Genomic DNA, 20,566 nt, shown 5'->3' on the forward strand with positions numbered 1-20,566 from the left:
GATGCCACCTACTCCAACCACAGGGACCAGGCCAGGTTGATCCCTGAAGTATACTCCCCAGAGTTTTGTCTTGTCTAGTTTACGGTATCCCAAGAGACGAGCCTTACACGGCTTTGCTGAACCCACGGATGCTGTTGTAGTTGCGGCAGGTCAGCCTAGCTGGGAGGCTAACGCCTGGTTTACATTTAAAAGTTCTCAGACACTGCAATGGTGCACAGCCAGCTGGATGGGAAAGCGGTTCCGTCGACTTGCCTACGGCTGCTTGGGAAGGTGGGTTACCCACCCTCTGTCGCTGTAGGAAACATCTACAGAGACATAGCTATGAGTGCAGATGTGGCTGTGGAGAGATGGGGCCACCGAGGGAGCTGGTTTCTTAGCAAAGGGTTCCGATTTCCCCCGTCGGGTATGTAGTGTTCCCAGGAGGAGCCCGCCCCCAGGCTGACTGCAGACTGGGGCGAGGCGATCCGCAGCTCTCTGCTGAGAACTGACATTAGGTGACCGACCAGTTGACATCAGCTAAATCGCATTCGTGGCAACCCGCGACCTGTAACCAGCAAACAGTGCCGGGGTGCCTAGGTGTGGAGCTGGTGGGGAGGGGCTTAGCAGCATCACTGCCCGGCATCTCTGCTACGTATTGAACCAGCAAAGGAGGCTGCTGGGTAATTTCTTCCTGCCCAGCCCATCGAGGTGACCCCCGGCGTGCTGCCCTGGGTGGCAGCTCATTGTGCCATGTGTCTGCCATATCCCTACACTGATGGGTAATCCTGGGGAGGGCACACAGTTTAGCGGGTGGGAGACAGTTGCAGGAATCAAATCTTTTCCCTGCGGTTATTGGTCTAGGGGACAGAGCATTGGACTGGGACTCAGGAGTCTACTCCTGGCTGGGCCACTGGCCTCCTGGGTGACCATAGGCAAGTCGCAGCACTTCCCTGTGCCTCAGTTTCCCCACCTGTACAACTTTGTAAAGCGCTTGGAGCTGGGCGGGTGGCAAGTGGTAGAGAAGAGCTGGGTGTTACTAATATTGTTTGGCTGAGCGACATCCCACAGGCAGCCTGGGCATCTCCTTAGTGCCCGTGGAAGAGAAGAGACACGGTGAGATGATGTTGAAGGGAGGGGCGCGATGGGATTGATCAGAGAGGTGCCCAAGCTCGGGTTTGAAGCCACCCCCTACCCCAGCATTTGGGGGTCTGGAAGGCATATATACAACACCCAGCACCACGGGGCTCTGCTCTGGGCAGGAGCCTCCAGGTGCTACTGGAATCCACACGAAAATGTAGCCGCCACTCAGCGGCCAGGCACAGGGCTGCAAAGATCACACGTCTGCTGTGCGGCTGTGCCCTGGCTGCTATTCCTGGTCACCCCCACCCGGCCTCTGCTTAATTAGAGCCCTCCAGTGTCCTTGACGCCACCCTCCCTCGGGTCAGCATTCGCTGGCAGCGGGTGCTTCCCTTGCCCAAAAAAGAGGCTTCGGTTATTCATTGAGCTCCTGCCTTTTTAACTCCCGCTCTGATTCCGCATGAGCTGCAAGGCCACGCAGGCACAGGCTGTCAAGCCAGCTGAGCTCACATACCCACTTGGCATCACCCCGCGCCCCGCCCAGTGCTAATACCCATGGAGAGATGTGTTGGGCAGTGTTGCCTAGTGATTAGGCAAGGGGACTGGAAGGCAGGACTCCTGGGTTCTCTCTCTCTCTTCGGTGCTTTTCCATCCCTATAGCAGCTGAGCACCACACACGTGTAGTGGATTTAGCCTCACACCCCCTAGTAATACTAGGGTGACCAGATGTCCCGATTTTATAGGGACAGTCCCGATTTTGGGGTCTTTTTCTTACATAGGCTCCTATTACCCCTCATCCCCTGTCCCGATTTTACACACTTGCTGTCTGGTCACCCTAAGTAATATAGGGCTGTTACCCCCATTGTACAGAGAGGAAACTGAGGCACAGAGAGGCTAAGGGAGTGTGATGGACCAGGGGCTTGAACCCAGGCCTTTCAAGTCCTACACTAGTGCCCTAACCTCTGGGGCGTCTAGTCCTGACTTCCACTGAGCTGAGCTAGGTCAAATTTTTCAAAGTGGCCCCTAATTTGGGGTTCCTTGATTTTTGGGGGTGCATGATTTCAGACACCCCAAAGCAGTGACGGTGTCTGAAAATGTGACCTCTCCGGGACCGATCCCGCCTTGCCCTGCGTGCTGTGCAGTCACACTGCTCTTTGTGCCTGGTGCAAATGACGAGATAAGCTGCCAGGAAGTGGAGAACCAGGCTGATCTGACTGAGTCCCTGACTCTCTTCAAAGCCTATTTCCAGATCCGTCTGTCGTGCCTGGATGGGGTTGCTGCCTGTCCTGGAATGCAAGTTATTGTCCAGATTTGCAAAGCTCCGACCTGTGTCCTCGGTCAGGGCCCCGTGTTCATTGGGATTTCATGGCTTCGTGCCATGCCTATGGCAGCACCGCAGTTTGATGGCCTGCATTGGTGACCTGAAGTATGATCGCCTCTGACTCTTAACCTCCCTTAAAGGAGACCTGCAAAGGGAAAAGAAAGAGCACTGTGTCTTTTTTTTTCACTTCTTTCTGATCTATACAGAAAGCCTGAAAGGGTTGCTTTTCTGCTGTTAATTTTTTAACCTAAGAAACAGCAAGAATATCAGCTCTGTTCTCACTTGGCTCTGCTGGAGGACTCCTTGGAGAATCAAGGGAGGAATAAAGCTTCTGATTGAAAAGGAAGAGGCATTTGGATCTTTGTCAAAGACAGCCTTTCTCCAAAGGGTTCGTTCGACAGTGGAATTAAATAGGATTCAATTAGTTTGAAAAGTGGGATGACATCTTTGAGAAAATATTCATGAAACATCCATTTCTTCCCCCTGTTCAAACTGAATTTTCTCCTGCCAGCTACATAGCTGGTAAAAGTATGCCAACATTTTTATGATGTTTTTGTGGCCTTTCTAGGCCCAAACGTTGAAATTTTCCCACTGGCTCAAGAGTTGATAGAAACCATATAAAACCCCCCGAGTCTGGAACAATCACAGCAGCATAGCCTGCGATGACATAATTCTCCTCCCCGCGCCAGTCATCCGGGGAGATTCAGCATAGACAAGAACAGGAGTTCGAATGCCAGCAGAAAACCAACATATTTTACCACCCCAGACCTTTCTAGCCTGCTTCATGTAGCATAAAGAAGCAAAAATAAAGGGCACTCACCCATTGCCCAGCCCCCCTTTGCAGGTTACCATAAAAAAATCCTACAGTCTGAAACTGCCACAGTCCCATTTGGCACAATGATTCTTCTTCGGCCCCTGGCGTACCCTCTGAGTGACTTACTAGCACCCACAGGCTTCCCTTATTCCCCTGCCAGGTATAGATCATAGTCAGCCAGGAAATGCCCTGTGATGCTTTCATTGTACAAGATGGTACTCAAAACTATATTGCAAGCATGTGGCCACATAAATCCTCCCCAAGTCCCACTGACAGAGGCAATTTCACTTTTATAAACTACAGCGCACAAATCCTTCTCCGTGTAGGTGTAAGGGCCCATCCTGGGCAAAATCCACTGTGGGTCATTAGACGGTGCCTGCTTAAATTCCCCTGCAGCTTCCCTTGTACATGGAATTCTTCATTTCCTGTCCGAAACTGCTGAGTCACTGTTTGCTGTTAAACAGCTGCCATGTGCCACCCTAGAGGCGGCTGCATTTCAGCGGTGGCTGAAGGGGTTCCTCTATGCAGTCGGTAAAGTGCTTTGGAATCATGCAGGTTGAAATGGAATGTATTTGCATGTGGCCAGATTCTGCTCTCTGTTACCCCAGGGGGAATTTAGACTCACCGTGCCGAGATCAGCGGAGTGGGTCTGGAATGACTAGAAATCAGTGTTAGCATTTCAGCCTTTTCTTGACCCAGTGTGATGCGGGGTAGTTGTGCTTCCTGTGTCCGAAAGCTGGGTACATCTGCGCGAGAGCCCCAGTGTGGGACCAAGGAGGGGGGACACACAAATGGTTATTCATGCCGGGATCTTAAAATGGTGTAAGGCTCAACTCTTCGGCTTAAAGAACTCTCTCGGCAACCTCTGCATGATGACTCTCTCTTTCTGGCATAAATAACCGTTGGCAATAAAAGGGAAGGGGAGAGATACCAAATTTGCAGGGAACACACGTCACGTTGGCACTAAACCGAGGAACACGGGAGACAAAGTTGGGGGTGAAGTTATGGTGATTGCAAGCCCACTTTTATAAACACACTCTGCCCTATGAAGTGGGTCCTTTTGGAAGAGAAGAGCAGCAAGTTTAGACCTCTAGGGGTTACCTAAGGAAGCTCCCCGCCCACAGGATCAGCTGCTTGTGGAACCAGTGAGACTTGGTCCTCCAGTGGCCAGAAGGGCTGGGAGCAGGCAGGGGCCAATCAGGGCCCGGCAGGCCAGATTAAAAAGAACTGATTGCTTCTTTCAAAGGCCAGTTCTGGGTGAAACTGTGATGGGAAAGGATGGGTCTCCCTGTCTTAACACAAGACACCTGCCCTGGTCAGGAGCCTCACACGGCCAGTATTTTGGTTGTCTCAATAAAGGACTATTGATCTTTAGCACCCAGGTGGCCATTTTGAGTTGTGGCCATTTATTTTCTGTAAAACAAGGGCCAGCCCGCTCTGTGGCACAGCCTGGCTTGGGTGAGCTCATGAAATAACCTTACAGGCATGGGGGTAAACAGCCGCAGTTCCCAGGGCGGAACATAAAGGGCGCGCTACAAAGAATTAACAACATGAAAGGTAGGCTTAGTTCTGAGGGGCTGGGACGTGAAGTGGCAGCGGGGAAGTTGCAGGGACGTGGGGGGTGGGGGTGTAGAGGCTAAGCGGTGTGTGTTACAGCTGTTGCAAAGGGGTTTGGGCTGCGTTGAAAGCCTTGCCCAGAGACTCTTGGGCAGATAAAATCCTGGCCGTTTCCCAGGGTGGACACATCACCAGGACCACGTGGGTGTTTGGCCAGCCAGATGTAGAATGCAGCTGCTCTTTCAGGGTGAAATTCACTGCTGGGCAAAGGGGCCGTCACAACGTTTAGGGACCACTCAAGACCTGAGGGCTGGTGCTGGCAGACGGGCGACCCTCACCTGCAGTACGGTCAGCCGCTGTGACAGTCAACCCAGCCCTGAGTATGCTAAACCCCTGATCTGTAGTGTGGAGAGGAATGAGGCTGGCCAATGGGAAATAAATCTCACCTGAGCGGCCTGGGTAACAAACTTTTCCCCAGCCCCCTGGGCTTGGTGCTGGGATGCTCTTCCCTGGGCTAAAAGCTTCCTTCCCTTTTGTTCTCCTCCCCTACAGAAACCCAGAGCCTGGAAGAGTGCGGCCAGCGGGTGAAGATGGTCCTGGAGTCGCCCACCTTCCCCCAGCAGCATGGCCTCCTCCTGCAGCACCTCACCAGCCATTTCTGCAAACTGGGTCAGAACAGCAGCAAAAGCCACCTCACCCCCAGGGCCCTGGGGGAGCTCTTCGGCGAGGTGCTTTTCCGCCCGCCTGCATCATGGTGAGCTGGCTTTGAGACGCTCCTGGCTCTTGTTATAACATATGGACAGTGCCTAGCACCGGGTGGGGGGCGGGACGGGGCTGTGGTCTCAGCAGGGCCGCTACGTGCTGTGGTAATCCACTGTCAAGTGGGGCTGACAGAGCCCTTTCTGCGTCGGATCAGCACATGACATGAGTCTGTGACAACAGGGGTTCTCAATCTTTTTCTTTCTGAGCCCTCCTCCTCCCCCCAGTATACTATAAAAACTCCAGGGCCCTGCGGGAGGGCGCCTCGGGGTTCCTGGCTTCAGTCACCTTGGCGGGGGAAAGGCTTGAGGCTTTAGCCCTGCAGGGCTCAGGGCTTCAGCTGCGGAGGGGTGGGGGAACTCGGGGCTCTGGACTTCAGCCACCAGGCATGGGCGGGCTGGGGCTTCAGCTGTGGGGTGGGGGAGTCTCAGGGGTCCGGGCTTCTGTCCTGCAGGGAAACCAGGGCTCAGGGTTTTAGACCCACGGGGGAGCACCAGGGCTTCAGCCCCACAGCTCCATTCCTGGCTTCAGCCCCGCGGGTGTGGGGGGGCACCCGGGCTCAGGGCTCCTCACGACTCTGCTCTGGTTTCAGCCCCATGGGGGTGCCAGGGCTCAGGGCCCTGTGCCCCCTGAAACCAGCTCACGGGCCTGCCAGGGGGCAGCAGACCCCTGGTTGAGAACCACTGTGATACAGCCCAGCTAGGGAGTGTAAGTCGATCTGTAGCAGCCTGGGTGTGCTTTTACCTCCGGAGGTCCCTGGTTCAGTTCGCCTGTGCGTTGGCCACTCTACCCTAATACGAACCATTCGTGTCGACCCTAGCTCCGGCTCTATGGCCCTTTTCTCCTCATGCCTCTCTGCTGAAGCTGTCTCCAGCTCTGTCAACGATGCTGGTACCACAGGCAGCTGCTCGTTAGGAACTGGCCTGTGGTCCCTGCTCATAGAACAGAACTCGTGTCCCTTCTCGGACGCTGTCCAGCTCCAAACGAGCACAGGGCTAACCCAAACCCGGCTGATATCCAGCCTCGGATGCCATTCCTCCGTGACAAGTTCAAGGTGAGGCAGCTGGAAGGCTTCAGCTATTTGACAACGTCCCTTTAACAACAGGCCATTTGGTCCTTGAAGGAGGTTTAAAAACTGTCCGCTCATGGGGGAAAAACCCAGTCCACCCGTTCTCCCCTTTGCCGTTGAGGAGGCTGTTAATTTCTTAAAATGAAATAGGCCTGCGGTGTCGGAGCCTTGTAGCGCCGTCCTGGAGTGTGGCGGCCTGCTGGAGGGAAAAGACGTGCTCTTTAGGAAGGAGTTTTGCATGTGTTATCTTCGGGAGGGTAGTTTTTCCCCCCATCTTTTTTATTTCCGAACAGTTCCTCTGCTGCCTCTTGTTCCCCTGCCACAATATCGAAAGCAGGGTTTGTTTAGGGGTAGGAGCAGCGATGGGAATGCTAGGACGCCTGGGTTCTATTCCTGCTTCTGTCGCTGGCTTGCTGTGAAACCTGGGGCATTTGGCCTCACTTTGCCTGTCTGTAAAATGGGTATAATCCCAACACTGGCCTGGCTCCCAGGTGAGTGAGGCTGAACTGCCTGCTCTTTTGGAGTGCTTTGAGAGCTTTCATTGAAATGAGCTGCAGAAAAGCAAAACATCCCATCACAAGCCCCTCTGACCTCACAGCCCTTTGCAGAGCCACCAGCTGTGATTTCACACAGAGGGTCACGGCTCTGGGTTTGTGGCCCCAATTCTGTGACGCACTGAAGTGCAAGCCAAAGTCGCACTGACTGTAATGGGGTTTAAGTTCAGGATGTGCTTCAGTGCTCTTCCCGAACAGAGATGCCTTTCTGAACCAGGACCTTAGTGATTTTGTTCAGAGAGCCTATTCCTCCCCCACCCCAGGGTGTAGAGCTCTGCTCGTGCCTAAGATTTAAGCCTGACCCCACTCCAAGCCCAGCCTGGGGGGGTTGAGTTGTTTTCTGTCCCGGCTCTGCCGAATCTGCCAGCCAGACGCTGCCCCCGCCGCTCTGTGTGCGTGTTGTGGAGTGGGAGGCTCTGTAACTCCTCGGCACAATCACTCCACAGCACGCGTGTGCGGCGAGGTGGTGACGGCCAGTGGTTCGGGCACGCGGCTGCTGAGCCAAGCCCACGGGCAGGAGAAGGTCATCAGACCCGACCCAGCCCCGAGAGGCTGGTCAGGCAGGCAGGTCCCATCAGGTTGCTGCTGAGCCACAGACGCTGTTTAGATCCTGCTCATAACGGCATATGCTGTGCGTAGTAGATCGAGGTGACCTACCAGCACAAACATACAGGCACAGACCATTTCTCCATCCTTTCCCCGAAGCATTAGTGCTTCATAATAACAATATTTTAAAAAATTCCGCCCCCCCACCAACCCCGTGTATGGCAATTAATTGGTTGGGTTAAAACCCAGGACTTTCATTGCCAAATGCACAGGCCTCAACCACCTGAGCTAAGGGAACAATTCCCTTAGCCTGTAGCAGTAGCAGGCTCTTATCCTCTCTGTAGGCCAGCTGCTAGCTAATGTGTGTATTATCATACATGCATAGCCAGCAACTTACACAAGAACATAGAACTTATTAAGCAGATTGCACAGAGCTTTTTATCTATAGATCTCAAAGCAGGGATCATTATCCCCATTTTACAGATGGGACACTGAGGCATAGTGGCAGAGCTGGGAATAGAGCTCAGGTCTTCCATATCCCCTTCCCGTGCCCCACCCACTGGCCACACTGCCTGACTCTGGAAGGAAATAGTGAAGGGGTTGTCCCCTAAAAATGAATGAGAAGCTTTTCTGCTGTGAGCGTTGATATTTGAAATCTTGCCTGCCATGCCCTGTACCCAGCCCTGCACTCAGTTACGGTGGGATTGGTTAACAGACCCAGGTGTCTCGCAGCCATTGCTCTGGCACTTCTTCGGGGTTTTCTAAGGGCTTGTCTGTACTAGAGTTTTCTACCTCGAGCAAATGGACAATCCACTCTCCTTAGCCAACATGTTTGTAAAGCTTGCCATTGGCCCTTCATGAATGCTTGCTACACACCTTTGGTCGTTCTGTGGAGTAGCCACACGCGGCTTTGATTCATAGGTATTAGATATTAAGGTCAGAAGGGACCATTATGATCATCCAGTCTGACCTCCTGCACAACGCAGGCCACAGAATCTCACCCACCCACGCACGCTTTGCAAACGTGTTAGAAACCCACCTATTGCCTAGACACATTTAATCCTGGGCGTAATCTCCCTTCCCATCCCCTATTCTGGGGTGTCAAGCCCGGCATGCTATTACCAGTACCCAGCCATGGTGCCGACGCCTTCGCTGATACAATTGTTATTGGGAATATAGCCGGGGGGGGGGTCAGGGGGCCATGACCCCATCACTTTTAAAAGAGGGCTAGGCCCTCCCAAATTTTACCAGCCATAAGGGCAAGTGATGAGGAGGAGGGGGTGGAGAGGAGTGAGCGGGAGGTGGGGCCTTGGGGAGACGAGGCGGTGTGGGAGGCGGGACCTCTGGGAAGAGGCGGCATGGGGGTGGGGCCCCAGGGGAAGAGGCGGTGCGGGAGGTGGGGCCTCAGGGGAAGGGGCGGGGCCTCGGGGGAAGAGGCGGCACAGGGGCTCAGGAAGAAGGGGCAGTGTGAGGGCGGGGCCTCGGGGGAAAATGGGCCGTGCGAGGACAGAGGCTTGGGGAGAAACAGGAGCAGGGCCTCAGGCAGGGAACGGGCAGTGTGGTGGGGTGGGACCACAGTTCGGGCTTCAGTGGCCCCCTCACTTGTAGGGAGCTTCCGGCACCCCTGAATATAGCCGGTTTGGGAGCTGTAATTTCAAGCCCCACGGGATTGCGGCAGGAATCGAAGGCCATTCCCTGAAAGGACAAATAGAAGGTTCCACTGACCCCTGAGTGTCCAGAACCAGGGAAGCAGCGTGAGGCGATGGTAACACAAGCGTTGTGGCTACTAACATGCAGCACCTCTGGATTTATTCACAGCCCCCTCCCGCGGAACAAGGGTGTGGGGAAGTTTGGTGCTTTCAGATGAACTCCTTAAAGGCCCTGCTCCTCCTCAGGAAGAGAGCCACGGCCCGCTCCCTTGTCTGGAGAACATTTGTATTTCCAGGTGGTGTCACTCTCCCGTCCGGTCTTCAGGACCTATGAAGAGCCCCATGGCTTGTCTGTCTCGCAGGCCATATCCCTAACCAGTCAGCTCAGACTGTCCCTTCTCAGAGCTCTCTCCTCACCTTCCACCGCCTTCTCTTCACAGCACGGAGGTGAACTCAGAACACCATGCAAAGATCATCGAGGCTCTCATTGTGGCTGGAGGCGTGGCCGAGATGCAAGCTGCACCCGGTAGGAAACTATCCGGAAACGCGGGGCGAGGTGGGGAATAGCAGGGCGTAGATTGCAGCGGGCCTGAGCACAACGCTTGCGGAATCCATCAGGGAATGAAGATAAAGGCGTCCCATCCCGTACGCACCTCTCAGCACATTGATTGCTTCTCTAGCTGCTGGGAGGGAGAAGCAGGATTCTCTGGGCCTTGTGCAGATTAATTCTCGTCATTATCAGTTGCGTATGTGGATGGAGAAGGCTGTTTCATGCTCAGAGGTGACCTTCCTAGAACGTATTAAGATGCATCAAAAGCAGATGAGGTCATGACTTAACCAACTTCACCTTAAGGGACTGTTGGTGATATTAGCAAGGGAGGGGGTTAGTATCCAGGGAGTTCCTCACCAGACATAAGCTATTCCCTGCCTGCTTTGGTGATCAAGATGCCCCTCTGGCAATTTGGAAGGTGGTCACCCTGCCCAGGGCGGAGACGGGAGATCCAGGGCTTCCTCTCTTCTCTGTCTTTGTGCACGGGAGGTTGGTCGTTAGCATCTGACTGTGCACTGGGGCTGGCGCTGGCAGCTGGGGATTTTTTTAATTGCTCTTCAGGGAATGGCAGAGCTGATGTTCCTGGGGTGTTGTTGGGGAGGGTTGACTTTGAAAGGAGCCGAGCACGGGAGGGAAGGGGAAGTTGTTTGCAGGCTCTGCTGTATTGTACAGCAGTCTGGCTCGCAGGAGGGTTATTTTCTGTGCTCTTGGTCTTGGTGCTTCTGATCTTGCTTACACGTGTCATCTGACGTGCAGAGATCAGTGAGGTCACAATGAGGCAGGGGCCACAGGCTCTGGCCATGGGGGAGGTGGGGGTACAACTGGACTGGGGTTGTTTCTACAAGGGATCTCTCCAGACATGATCCCAAGGGCCTCCTGCCTTTACCGTTGAGCCATTTAGAATATCAGAGTTGGAAGGGACCTCTGGAGGTCATCTAGTCATTTAGAGGGGAGGTTTTCTGTCACTTGCATCCAACAAACCGGTTTTAGCTCTGAAGATGGAGTTGAGATTACAAAAGCCCGTTGGCTCTGGGCTAGAGGAATATAGTCGATTTTTCTAACGTTCATCCTCTTCTCGTGAGAATAATGAATTTCAAAAGAGTGGTTGGTGTCCACGGCTTGTCTGCAAAGTGTCCGTAACGTCTGTCCCTTTAGAAAGCTAGTCGTGAGTTTCCTACACTCCTTAATGTTGCCTGTGTCGAACAAGTCTAAATCGCATGGCAGGGTTCGTTTCTGGGGCATTGGGGTACAGCCCGCTAGAAATTCTGTGGCAGCATCACTTAGGAATCAATGAAATGTATGCAATTAAAGTAGACACGCTCACAATGGAGTTTATTTTTCTCTTCGGTTCAGCTGAATTTAGGTCACCATCCGATTTTCCGTGTCCAACCTACTGGTGACGTTTATATTGACAGCACATAAGTGAGCAGGTTGTGCCCTTTGGTGGGATGGAAAGACATTGTCCAACCTGACTCCTCTGGTCAGGTGTGTTGCTTAATATATGGCTCATTCTTAAATCACCAGAAACACCTTCAGAGATTGTGATGAGTTTGTACATTACAGATTTTAAAAATTTAATAACAGTAAAGTAGATGGGCTCTTATATCTTGGGCTGGATTCATTAGAGAATCAAAACCGTCCTCATGAAAACTACGTGTAGTTGAAGAGCATGAAATACGGAGAAAACACTTACAAACTGTAGATACAATCCGGCTTCCCCACAGCTTGAGTTCTCACTTTGTTTCCTTTGTTTACCGGTCCCCACAACCTGTTTGGGCTCTGTACGCCACACAGAGCCACCTAGAGGCTGAATAATGTACTGCAAGTAAAGCTAATATTACGACCGCTGAGAGCAGGGGTGGCCAACCTGGGGCTCCGGAGCCCCATGCGGCTCTTCAGACGTTAACATGCGGCTCCTTGTCTAGGCACCGACTCCGGGGCTGGAGCTACAGGCAACAACTTTCCAATGTGCCGGGGGGTGCTCACTGCTCTACCCCTGGCTCTGCCACAGGCCCTGCCCCCACTCCACCCCTTCCTGCGCCCTCCTCTGAGCCAGCCATGCCCTCGCTTCTCCCCCTCCCCCCAGAGCCTCCTGCACGCCACGAAACAGCTGATCAGGAGGTGCGGGGAGGGAGTGGGAGGCGCTGATCGGGGCTGCCAGTGAGCGGGATCCACTGGGTGCGGGGTGGGGGGAGCTGATGGGGGGGCTGCTGACTGATTACTGTGGCTCTTTGGCAACGTACATTGGTAAATTCTGGCTCCTTCTCAGGCTCAGGTTGGCCTCCCCCGGCTGAGAAGATGAGGGCTGCACTCAATTTGCTGCACGCAATTTGGAAGAATCACAAGTGCAAGCAAAACACTTTGCCAGTTAGCTCCAAGTGTAGAACCAGGGATGGAGTGAAAACATGGTTGTGAGTAGAACTGGTTGGTTGATAGACAAGAGACTGGTGAATAGATGCTCATGAATCACCTTGGAGAGTTTGTTCAGTTGTGTTTGTGTGAGTCGTGTTGTTAAATTTTCACTGGAATTTAGATCACCACTGGCTTATTCAAATATTCCCGGATCCCAAAACTTCTCCCTTTTTTAACGCAAGATTATTCATCGATAATTTTTATCTACTGTAAAAATGTGGCATTTGTGATCCATCATTCATTATCTTCTTGGTTTTTGGTTGTTGTTTTTTTAAGTTTGAAATCCAGTCAGGGAGCCTTGTGATTTCGGTGACCAGTCACACCCCAAGAATAACGGCCAGGCTCAATGAACAGCTCATAGGTTGTTCTTTAGATTCATAGGCCTTAAGACCCCAAGGGACCATCATGATCATCAAGTCTGACCTCCTGCACATTACAGAACAAAAGAACCGCACCCACCCACTCCTGTGATAGACCCCTGACCTCTGGCTGAGTTACTGAAGTCCTCAAATCATGGTTTAAAGACTTCAAGTTACAGAGAATCCACCATTTACACTGGTTTAAACCTGCAAGTGACCTGTGCCCCATGCCTCAAAGGAAGGCAAAAAAAACCCAGGGTGTCTGCCAATCTGACCCAGAGGAAAATTCCTTCCAGACCCCAAATATGGTGATCAGTTAGACCCTGAGCATGTGGGCAAGACCCAGCAGGCAGGTATTTGGGAAAGAATTCTCTGCAGTAACTCAGTCTCCAGCAGTTGGGGATTTTTGCTACGGGCAGTCACCTAAGGACCACATGCCATCATAGGCAGTCCCACCATCCCATCCCCCCAATCCCATCCCATCCACCTCCAGTTAGGTTTTTCGCCCCCCACTGCTTCCCTGGGGAGGCTGTTCCAGAACTTCACTCCTCTGCTGGTTAGAAACCTTTGTCTCATTTTGACCCTAAACTTTTTGATGGCCAGTTTATATCCATTTGTTCTTGTGTCCACACTGGCACTTGTCTCAAATAACTCCTCTCCCACCCTGGTATTTATCCCTCTGTTGTATTTATAGAGAGCAATCATCTCTCCACTCAGCCTGCGTTTGGTTAGGTTAAACAAGCCAAGTTCTTTGAGTCTCCTCTCATAAGGTAGGTTCTCCATTCCTCTGATCATCTTAGTAGCCCTTCTCTGCACCTGTTCCAGTTTGAAGTAATCTTTCTTACACATGGGAGACCAGATCTGCGCACTCTATGCCAGGTGAGGTTTCATCTGGGCCTTGTATAACAATAACACTGCCCTGTCTCTACTGAAAACACCTCGTCTGAGGTATCCTAGCACTGCATTAGCCTTTTTTCACAGCCACATCACATTATGGCCCCTCATAATCATCCTGTGATCACCCAAAACACCCAGGTCTTTCTCCTCCTCTGTCACTTCCAACTATAGGTCCCCAGCTTATAATAAAACCCTTGTTGTTAGTTCCTCAGTGCATGACTTGAACTTTGCACCATTGAATTTCATCCCATTTCTGTTACTCCAGTTTTCAAGGTCCTCCAGATCTTCTTGTATGATATTCTGGTCCTCCTCCCTATTGGCAATGTGTAAATAAACAAGCTCATGTCACTGTTAACTCGTCCTCCCCCCTCATCATCCATTTGTTTCTTTCCTCCAGTGGTTGCGCCTTGTCGTTAACCAAGTTCGAGACCTACTTGGACCATAGATCATGTGTGCACACACTTCATGGCTGTGCAGCGCCCCGCGCAACAGGGCCATGATATAAACCGTACCGTGGTTCAGATACGATGTTCAGGGATTTGGTGGGAATAATGGCCATAGTGACGAATGAGTTATAGGCGGGGAGCAGGGATAAAGTGGTCAGAACAATGAGGCAAGAGAGGCCAGGCTTGTATCCATGCTGGTTTGAGAACGCTCCAACTCAAGCCCAGGTGCTGTCTTGCAACACAGCGTACCTGCTGGGCTGGCCGTTGAAGGCGATCATTCATACATCAGCTTGCACCTATCCCATGCGTGCTGCTGGAAGCATGCCTCAGTGCTACCGTGCATGCAAGTACCTCCATCTACTCCAGCAATCCCATAGTTTCATCCGAGATTTCCTTTGCAGGCTCAGCAGCTCTACGGAGCACCCCGTGAGCCAACACACAGCCGGGCACCCCAGTGGCTCATTGCTCTGCCTGTGTGTCTGTGTGTACATGGAAGGGGACTGCTCATCGGAGCCAGCGAACCTTTGCGCTCACCTACCGAAAGTGCTCAATCGCTGCAGAATTGCAAGCGACAAACAGGAGGGAACATGAGGAGTGCGGCTAGGAATTCTTGGGTGGCTCGTGGGTGGCTGCATTTCGCCACTTTTATCTTAAGAGCCCTGTACTTTCCCCTCTCCCTTTTTTAATGGGATGCATTGGCTGCTGGGCGCCAGGGTGGAGTTTTGCAGTCGGCCCTGGCACCGGTGGCATTGGCCAGTGCGCTACGGGCATGCACTTTCTCCCAGCCACAAATGCTGCCTCGGGGACCGTTGACAACAAAAGCGCTGTCGAGGAGAACGCCTGTGAGGACCGGCAGGGAGCAGCAGGTTCGGTGACGCTGCCTTTCCAGGCAGGGACAGAAAGCGAAGAGTGGAAGGGGACCGTGCTGGTCAGCGGGCTACAGAGTCCTACCTCGAGGCCACCAGTTGCAAGCCAGGCCTGTGCTGTTAGTGTCCAGACTTTGTTGCCCTCTGGTGGCTGTTGGTGGCCCACGTGGAATTGATTGCAATGTCCATCTCTTCTCTTGGGCCAGGTGCGCGCATTGCAGAGGGGACAGTGGAGCACATGGACTATCCCATCTCTAACCAGCGCCGCAACGGGTCCCTTCCTTGGCAGCCAGAGGCCGACGACTGGATGAGCCACGGAGGCTGACTTCCCTCCTCCCACCTGGAAGAGGCCCAGGGTTGAGGCACATGGGCGGGGTGTCATGGGGCTGTCTGCACTCTCCCTGCCCATCCAGAGCTGGCGTAGGTGCTGGAGGCTCACATACACAATGCAGTAGCTTTTCCGTATTCAAGTGGAGCTGGAGTCCCCCCAGTAACTGGGGTGACCAGGAATTCCCAGGCTCTTTAAGCCACGGGAACAGATCATACCCCTGGAGTGCTGACATCCTCTCTGTCAAGGGATCGAACAGGATAGACTAAAAACACTAAGCATTACGGACCTGCACCGCCCTTGGCAGTTTGGCCACCTCTAATTTACAGCCCTGACCTCTACCTTTAAGAACATCTGGGGAAACAGACTGTTGCTTAGCCAGGGCTCATGCAAACCATCTTCTACATTGAGGAGTCTGACGAGGAGTCTCCGCCTCAGTAGAGGGGCTGCAGATTTCACTGGCTACCACTTTGACTGTACCTGGAAACATCCCTCTCTAAGCCAGCTGGATTCCTGATGAGAGGATGGCTTGGGAATCTCATCCCTGCAGCTCTGGGGAGTCTCCATTAGTCCTCTGTCTTGGAGAGTGAGTTACCGAGATGCTGGACAGGCAGGGACCTGAGTGTCCTTCCTCCCTGCTTTTCTCAGCCGTCGCTTGGGAAAGCGCAGTCCTCGGTGGTGCTGCTGTCCTCGTGTTCATCTGCGTTCGCCCCTCCGCCGTCGCAGAGGTCTCGGCGTCTGTGCGGGTCAGCAGTGCTTAATTGAATCACTCGTGCTGACGATTGATAGCCCCGTGGAGAAAATCCAATAGCGGCCGTTAATCAAAACGCTGTGACAAGGGTAACAAATGGAGAGCCCACATGAAGAGCTGAAAATTCATTCCAAATTGGATGAAGAACTCCATCCGCTGGGCAGAGAACCAGACGAAATTCATGTGCTAACCCAGAAGCATGTGTGAACACACACACACTCACACACTCACTCTCCTCCTGTCTTGGATGTTATCCACAACTGCACGACTACTCCGGCTTGCTGCCTATCCCCCCCTGGGCGGGTAAATATTGCCCTGGTGTGAAACACGGTGGCAGGGGAGAGGTACAACTGGGTGGAGATGGCCCGTCGCAGCGCACACACTTCACATGCTGACTTTGGGCCTGCACTTGTCTCAGCCAGCTGCCTTCTCGCAGCTGCAGGGGTTCCCTTGTAGCTTGCCCTTTCCGTGCTGAGGGTCCTGCGTGTGATCTCTGCTGGTGCCTCCAGTCACTGCCGTTACGTGGCTGGTTTGGTGACCCAAAGCTGTCGGGCAGGCTCTCCCAGAGAGGTCGCAGGCTGGCATGCCTCAGATCGCACTGCGCTTCCGTTGCCGCCATCTCCTGGCCGTTCTGCACGCCCTAGGTGCCAGAAGTCCCCAAAACCGCAGCGTTCTTGGAGTGCTGACAGGGTCAGGTGATGGTCCAGTCAGTGGTTAAGGCCCTAACTAGGGCTAGGGAGACCTACAGTCAATTCTCAGCTCCACTGCAGGCTTCCGTGTGACCTTGGGCAAGTCACTTGGCCACTCTGTGCCTCAGTTTCCCCATCTGTACAAAGAGGACAATAGCACTGCCCTACCTCACAGGGCTGTAGCGATACATTAAGGAGTGTGAGGTGCTTAGATATTGGGCTGATGGGGACCGGATAAGTACCAGAGCCAGAAGCAAATGCTGGCAGATATTTCATGGATCACATGGGAAAGGCACGTTCCAAGCTCATCAAGTTTTTACTGGGCAAAGGATTAACTAACATCTCCAACAGCTGCTGGCAAGAATCCTAGAACCATGGGAGTTAGTGTTAGGAGAGACATCTTTTGTCCTATGTCGTCCTGTCAGGCTTTGTACCCCAGCCAGTGAGGATCACTGCCCAAATTATATCCTTCAGTGCTTGGAGCAGGCTAGGTGCGATGACCTCAAGGCCCTGCCGCTGGGAACCCAGTCCGTGGTCTGTCCTGCTAAGCTACATTTCAGCCTACATTTTCCATTGCCCAGTTTAATCCCATTTCTGCCAGTTACACCTCCTTGCATCACCCTCCGCATTCCTCTCCGTCTCTGGAATACCTCTAGATACTGCTCGTCTCCCCTCCTCGTAATGGGGTGCCAAGCGACACATGGCTATTTCCTTGAATAATGCCTCAGAAATCAGCCCCTCCAGCCTCTTCATCATATTTATTACTCTCCCTTGAATTCTCTCCAGTCAACTCGTCGACATTGGTATGCGTCTCTTCTGTTCACTTCACCACATGTTAGGAAATAACAGCTTGATCTCCTCACTAAGTCTGTTCTCGGGTGAACTCAGTAACGCACCGGAACAACTAACTCCTACTTCCTAACTATGCTCCTTCAGTTTGATTACCTCGTGGGGGGCAAATGGTCCGAATGGTTAAGGCAGAGACCAAGGAGTCAGGACTCCTGGGTTCTAGGCCCACATCTTTCACTGACTCAGGACACAGCGTTGAACCTTTAACCTCTCTGTTTATATCTAGAAAGCAGGATGTTATTACTCTTCTCTCCTCACATTAGGGGCTTGCGGGCCCTAATGAAATGTTTGGAAAGTACTTGGAGAGCTGTGGATGAAAAGTGCTATATAAAGGGCTGAGCATTATTATTAGCATCCTAAGAGTCCGTAGCCACCTTGTACGTCTCCTCTGCCCTCTTCTCTTTGTGCACACTTTTCTTTTCTTTTTTTTTCTTTTTTTTTTTTTTGGAGTTGTAGCTTATAATTAGACATGCAAAATCGATCTAAATACGCTGCAATAACATGGCGAGTGCGATGCAAACAGTATATGAATTGGAGTCACTAGTTGACACCGAAGAAACCGTAAAGTGTGACCTCATTCTGACTCAAGCATAAATATACCTCCAGTGAATTTCTGTGGTTTGGGGGATTGGAGAGGAGAGGCGCAGGTCACTGGCTGAGCAGAGAGCAGCAGCTTTTGCTGGGAGATTTTATCCAAGGGGGGGGGGGGGGGGCGTTTCGAGCCAGATTTCCCTGTTGTGAGTGTGAGCCTCTGCTGGGATTTGAGCCCTGCTTCTATAGGCAAATGGCGGTAAGAGGAGCCTTGACACACAGGGAGAAAATGAAGGGCACTGTGACTCCAGGAGGCAGATGCTGCTGCTTAAATGTGAGGGAGGCATTTCCAGGGGTCTAATGATCCTCTGGGTTATGGCCTCCGGGTTTCCACTGAAGTTATTGGGAAGACTCATTGATGTCAGTGGAGCTTGGATCTGGCCCTGTCTGCAATATAATGAATTAATGGCTGTGTCTTCACTGCAAAAAAACCCAAAAAGTGTGTTTGTACATTGAGGGAACTACCTCCAGGTAACGCCCTTCTGGGCCCAAAGCAGAGTTATTTTTGCCACAGCTGGTCAGGGGTTTTTTCAGCGGAAAATTCCCATGAAAATGTTGTGGGGGGGGGATTGTTTTCAGCCAAATTTTCCAGGGAAAATGGAGGTTTCCCGGCAAAAATATGACAACGGAAACACTTGGATTTGGAAATGCCTCCACAATGCCTCGTGGGCAGTGTAGTTTGCGCACGTCCCTCTCCTGTCCTCCTTCCGAGGCTGGGCTTCCTGGCCAGGCTACATCTCCCATATTTCAGGTTTGGGCTGAAACGTTTTGGTTTGGGGGCATTCAGTTGTTCATTGAGAAATCGACACTTTTCACCGAAAGCAGACCCTTTGCCCAGAAAACCATAATTTTGGTCAACACCCGGCTTTGATGGAAAAGTTTCGAACCAGCTTTGGTTTTTACCTTGAGGTAGCTAGTCAAAATCAATCTCAAGTGGGGCCTACATTGAGGTAAAGTCAAGGAAAGACTTCACTGGGCCCAATCAGTGATGTCCTACCTTCCCCATCAGTCACTGTTGCTACATGTGTATAATCGGGGAAGACACAAAGACAAAACCCCCTTTCAATATGATGAAGAGTTAAGAGCACCCCCCTTCCCCTTGCATTGGATAGGCAGCTTGACTCCCACAGTTAATATTCCATAAAACCGTACGATGCACTGCCATGACCACACAAATACATACCCGCTAATGAGCACGACAGTTATGGAAGCCTCTCTCCAAAAGATATATACCCCTTCCACCCCAGTTAAACTTATCTTGCTTCTTCAAGCACATGGAGAACCTACGACAAAGGCTGCTACATCAGCAAAAAGTATCTGTTGTTATTTAATGGCCGGGGGGATCCGCAGGACTCCAACAGCGATGGCATATTTCTCCATGGAGGTATGGCTACACTTGAATTCGTGATCATGTTCATTACGTGAAAATTCTAACGCACCGACATGACATAACATAAGAACGACGATGCTAGGTCAGACTAAAGGTCCATCTAGCCCAGTATCCTGTCTTTCGACAGTGGGCAGTGCCAGGTGCCCCAGAGGGAATGAACAGAACAGGGAATCATCAAGTGATCCCTTCCCTGTCGCCCATTCCCAGCTTCTGGCAAACAGAGGCTAGGGACACCATCCCTGCCCATCCTGGCTAATAGCCATTGATAGACCTATCCTCCATGAACTTATCTAGTTGTTTTTTTAATCCTATTATAGTCTTGGCCTTCACAACATCCCCTGGCGAGAAGTTCCACAGGTTGACTGTGTGTTGTGTGAAGAAATACTTCCTTATGTTTGTTTTAAACCTGCTGCCTATTAATTTCATTGTGTGCAAAAGGACACAAAGGTTTGTTCCTATTTGTGCATGGATCTAGGACTACAGGGATCTGCAGCCTAGGGTTCGTTAAACATGACCTGAAGCAAATGTCTGCATGCGGGATGAGACTTTTGTGTCCTACCCCAACTAGAATTCACAATGGTGTTAGTTAAGAGGTGTTAATGAACATGGCTAAAATGCCATGTGTAGACATACCCTAAGGAGAGAGGGAAGGGAATGGTCCGGTTGAGCTAGAAAGCTGCTGAGGCAATGGGATCGCAGAGTTGTTGTCACCATGTTGGCCCCAGGATATTGGAGAGACAAGGGGGGAGAGGCTGTCTCTTTCACCAACAGAAATTGGTCCAATAAGAGCTATTACCTCACCCATCTTGTGGAATATCAGTTAGCAGCATGTGGGTCTAGCCGCCCTGCTCTCATGTTTAGAAAAGCGGGCTCATGCTTCAAAAGGGGGAGGTCACCCCAAAATGGAGAGGCGACTGGAGCTTGCAGCTGGGCGCACGGCTGGGTAGCCAAAGCATGGGACTCTCCTTTGCCGTCACGCGTAATTGCAGACACCTGAGGCTTGAAGCCAGCCGTTCATGTCGGTGTCCTAGCCTGAGATCACGCTGTTCTCCCAGGTTCGTTTTGTTTGCTCAGCGGCTGCTAATGTACATTTGAAAACCGTCCCTTGACGAA

The 20,566-nt window shown here is 52.1% G+C and overlaps 1 protein-coding gene across 1 annotated transcript in view; it reads left to right on the top strand.

Annotated features, from left to right (window-relative positions):
• PIK3R3 (phosphoinositide-3-kinase regulatory subunit 3) overlaps positions 1 to 20,566 on the top strand; it is a 353,494-nt gene that overhangs the window by 166,800 nt on the left and 166,128 nt on the right. The window contains exons 5-6 of the mRNA XM_077823539.1: positions 5,301 to 5,502; positions 9,766 to 9,851. Coding sequence (XP_077679665.1) covers positions 5,301 to 5,502; positions 9,766 to 9,851 — 288 coding nt within the window. The remainder of the gene's footprint in view (positions 1 to 5,300; positions 5,503 to 9,765; positions 9,852 to 20,566) is intronic.

Source organism: Eretmochelys imbricata, chromosome 8, assembly GCF_965152235.1.
Source record: "Eretmochelys imbricata isolate rEreImb1 chromosome 8, rEreImb1.hap1, whole genome shotgun sequence".
Classification (NCBI taxonomy): domain Eukaryota; kingdom Metazoa; phylum Chordata; order Testudines; family Cheloniidae; genus Eretmochelys; species Eretmochelys imbricata.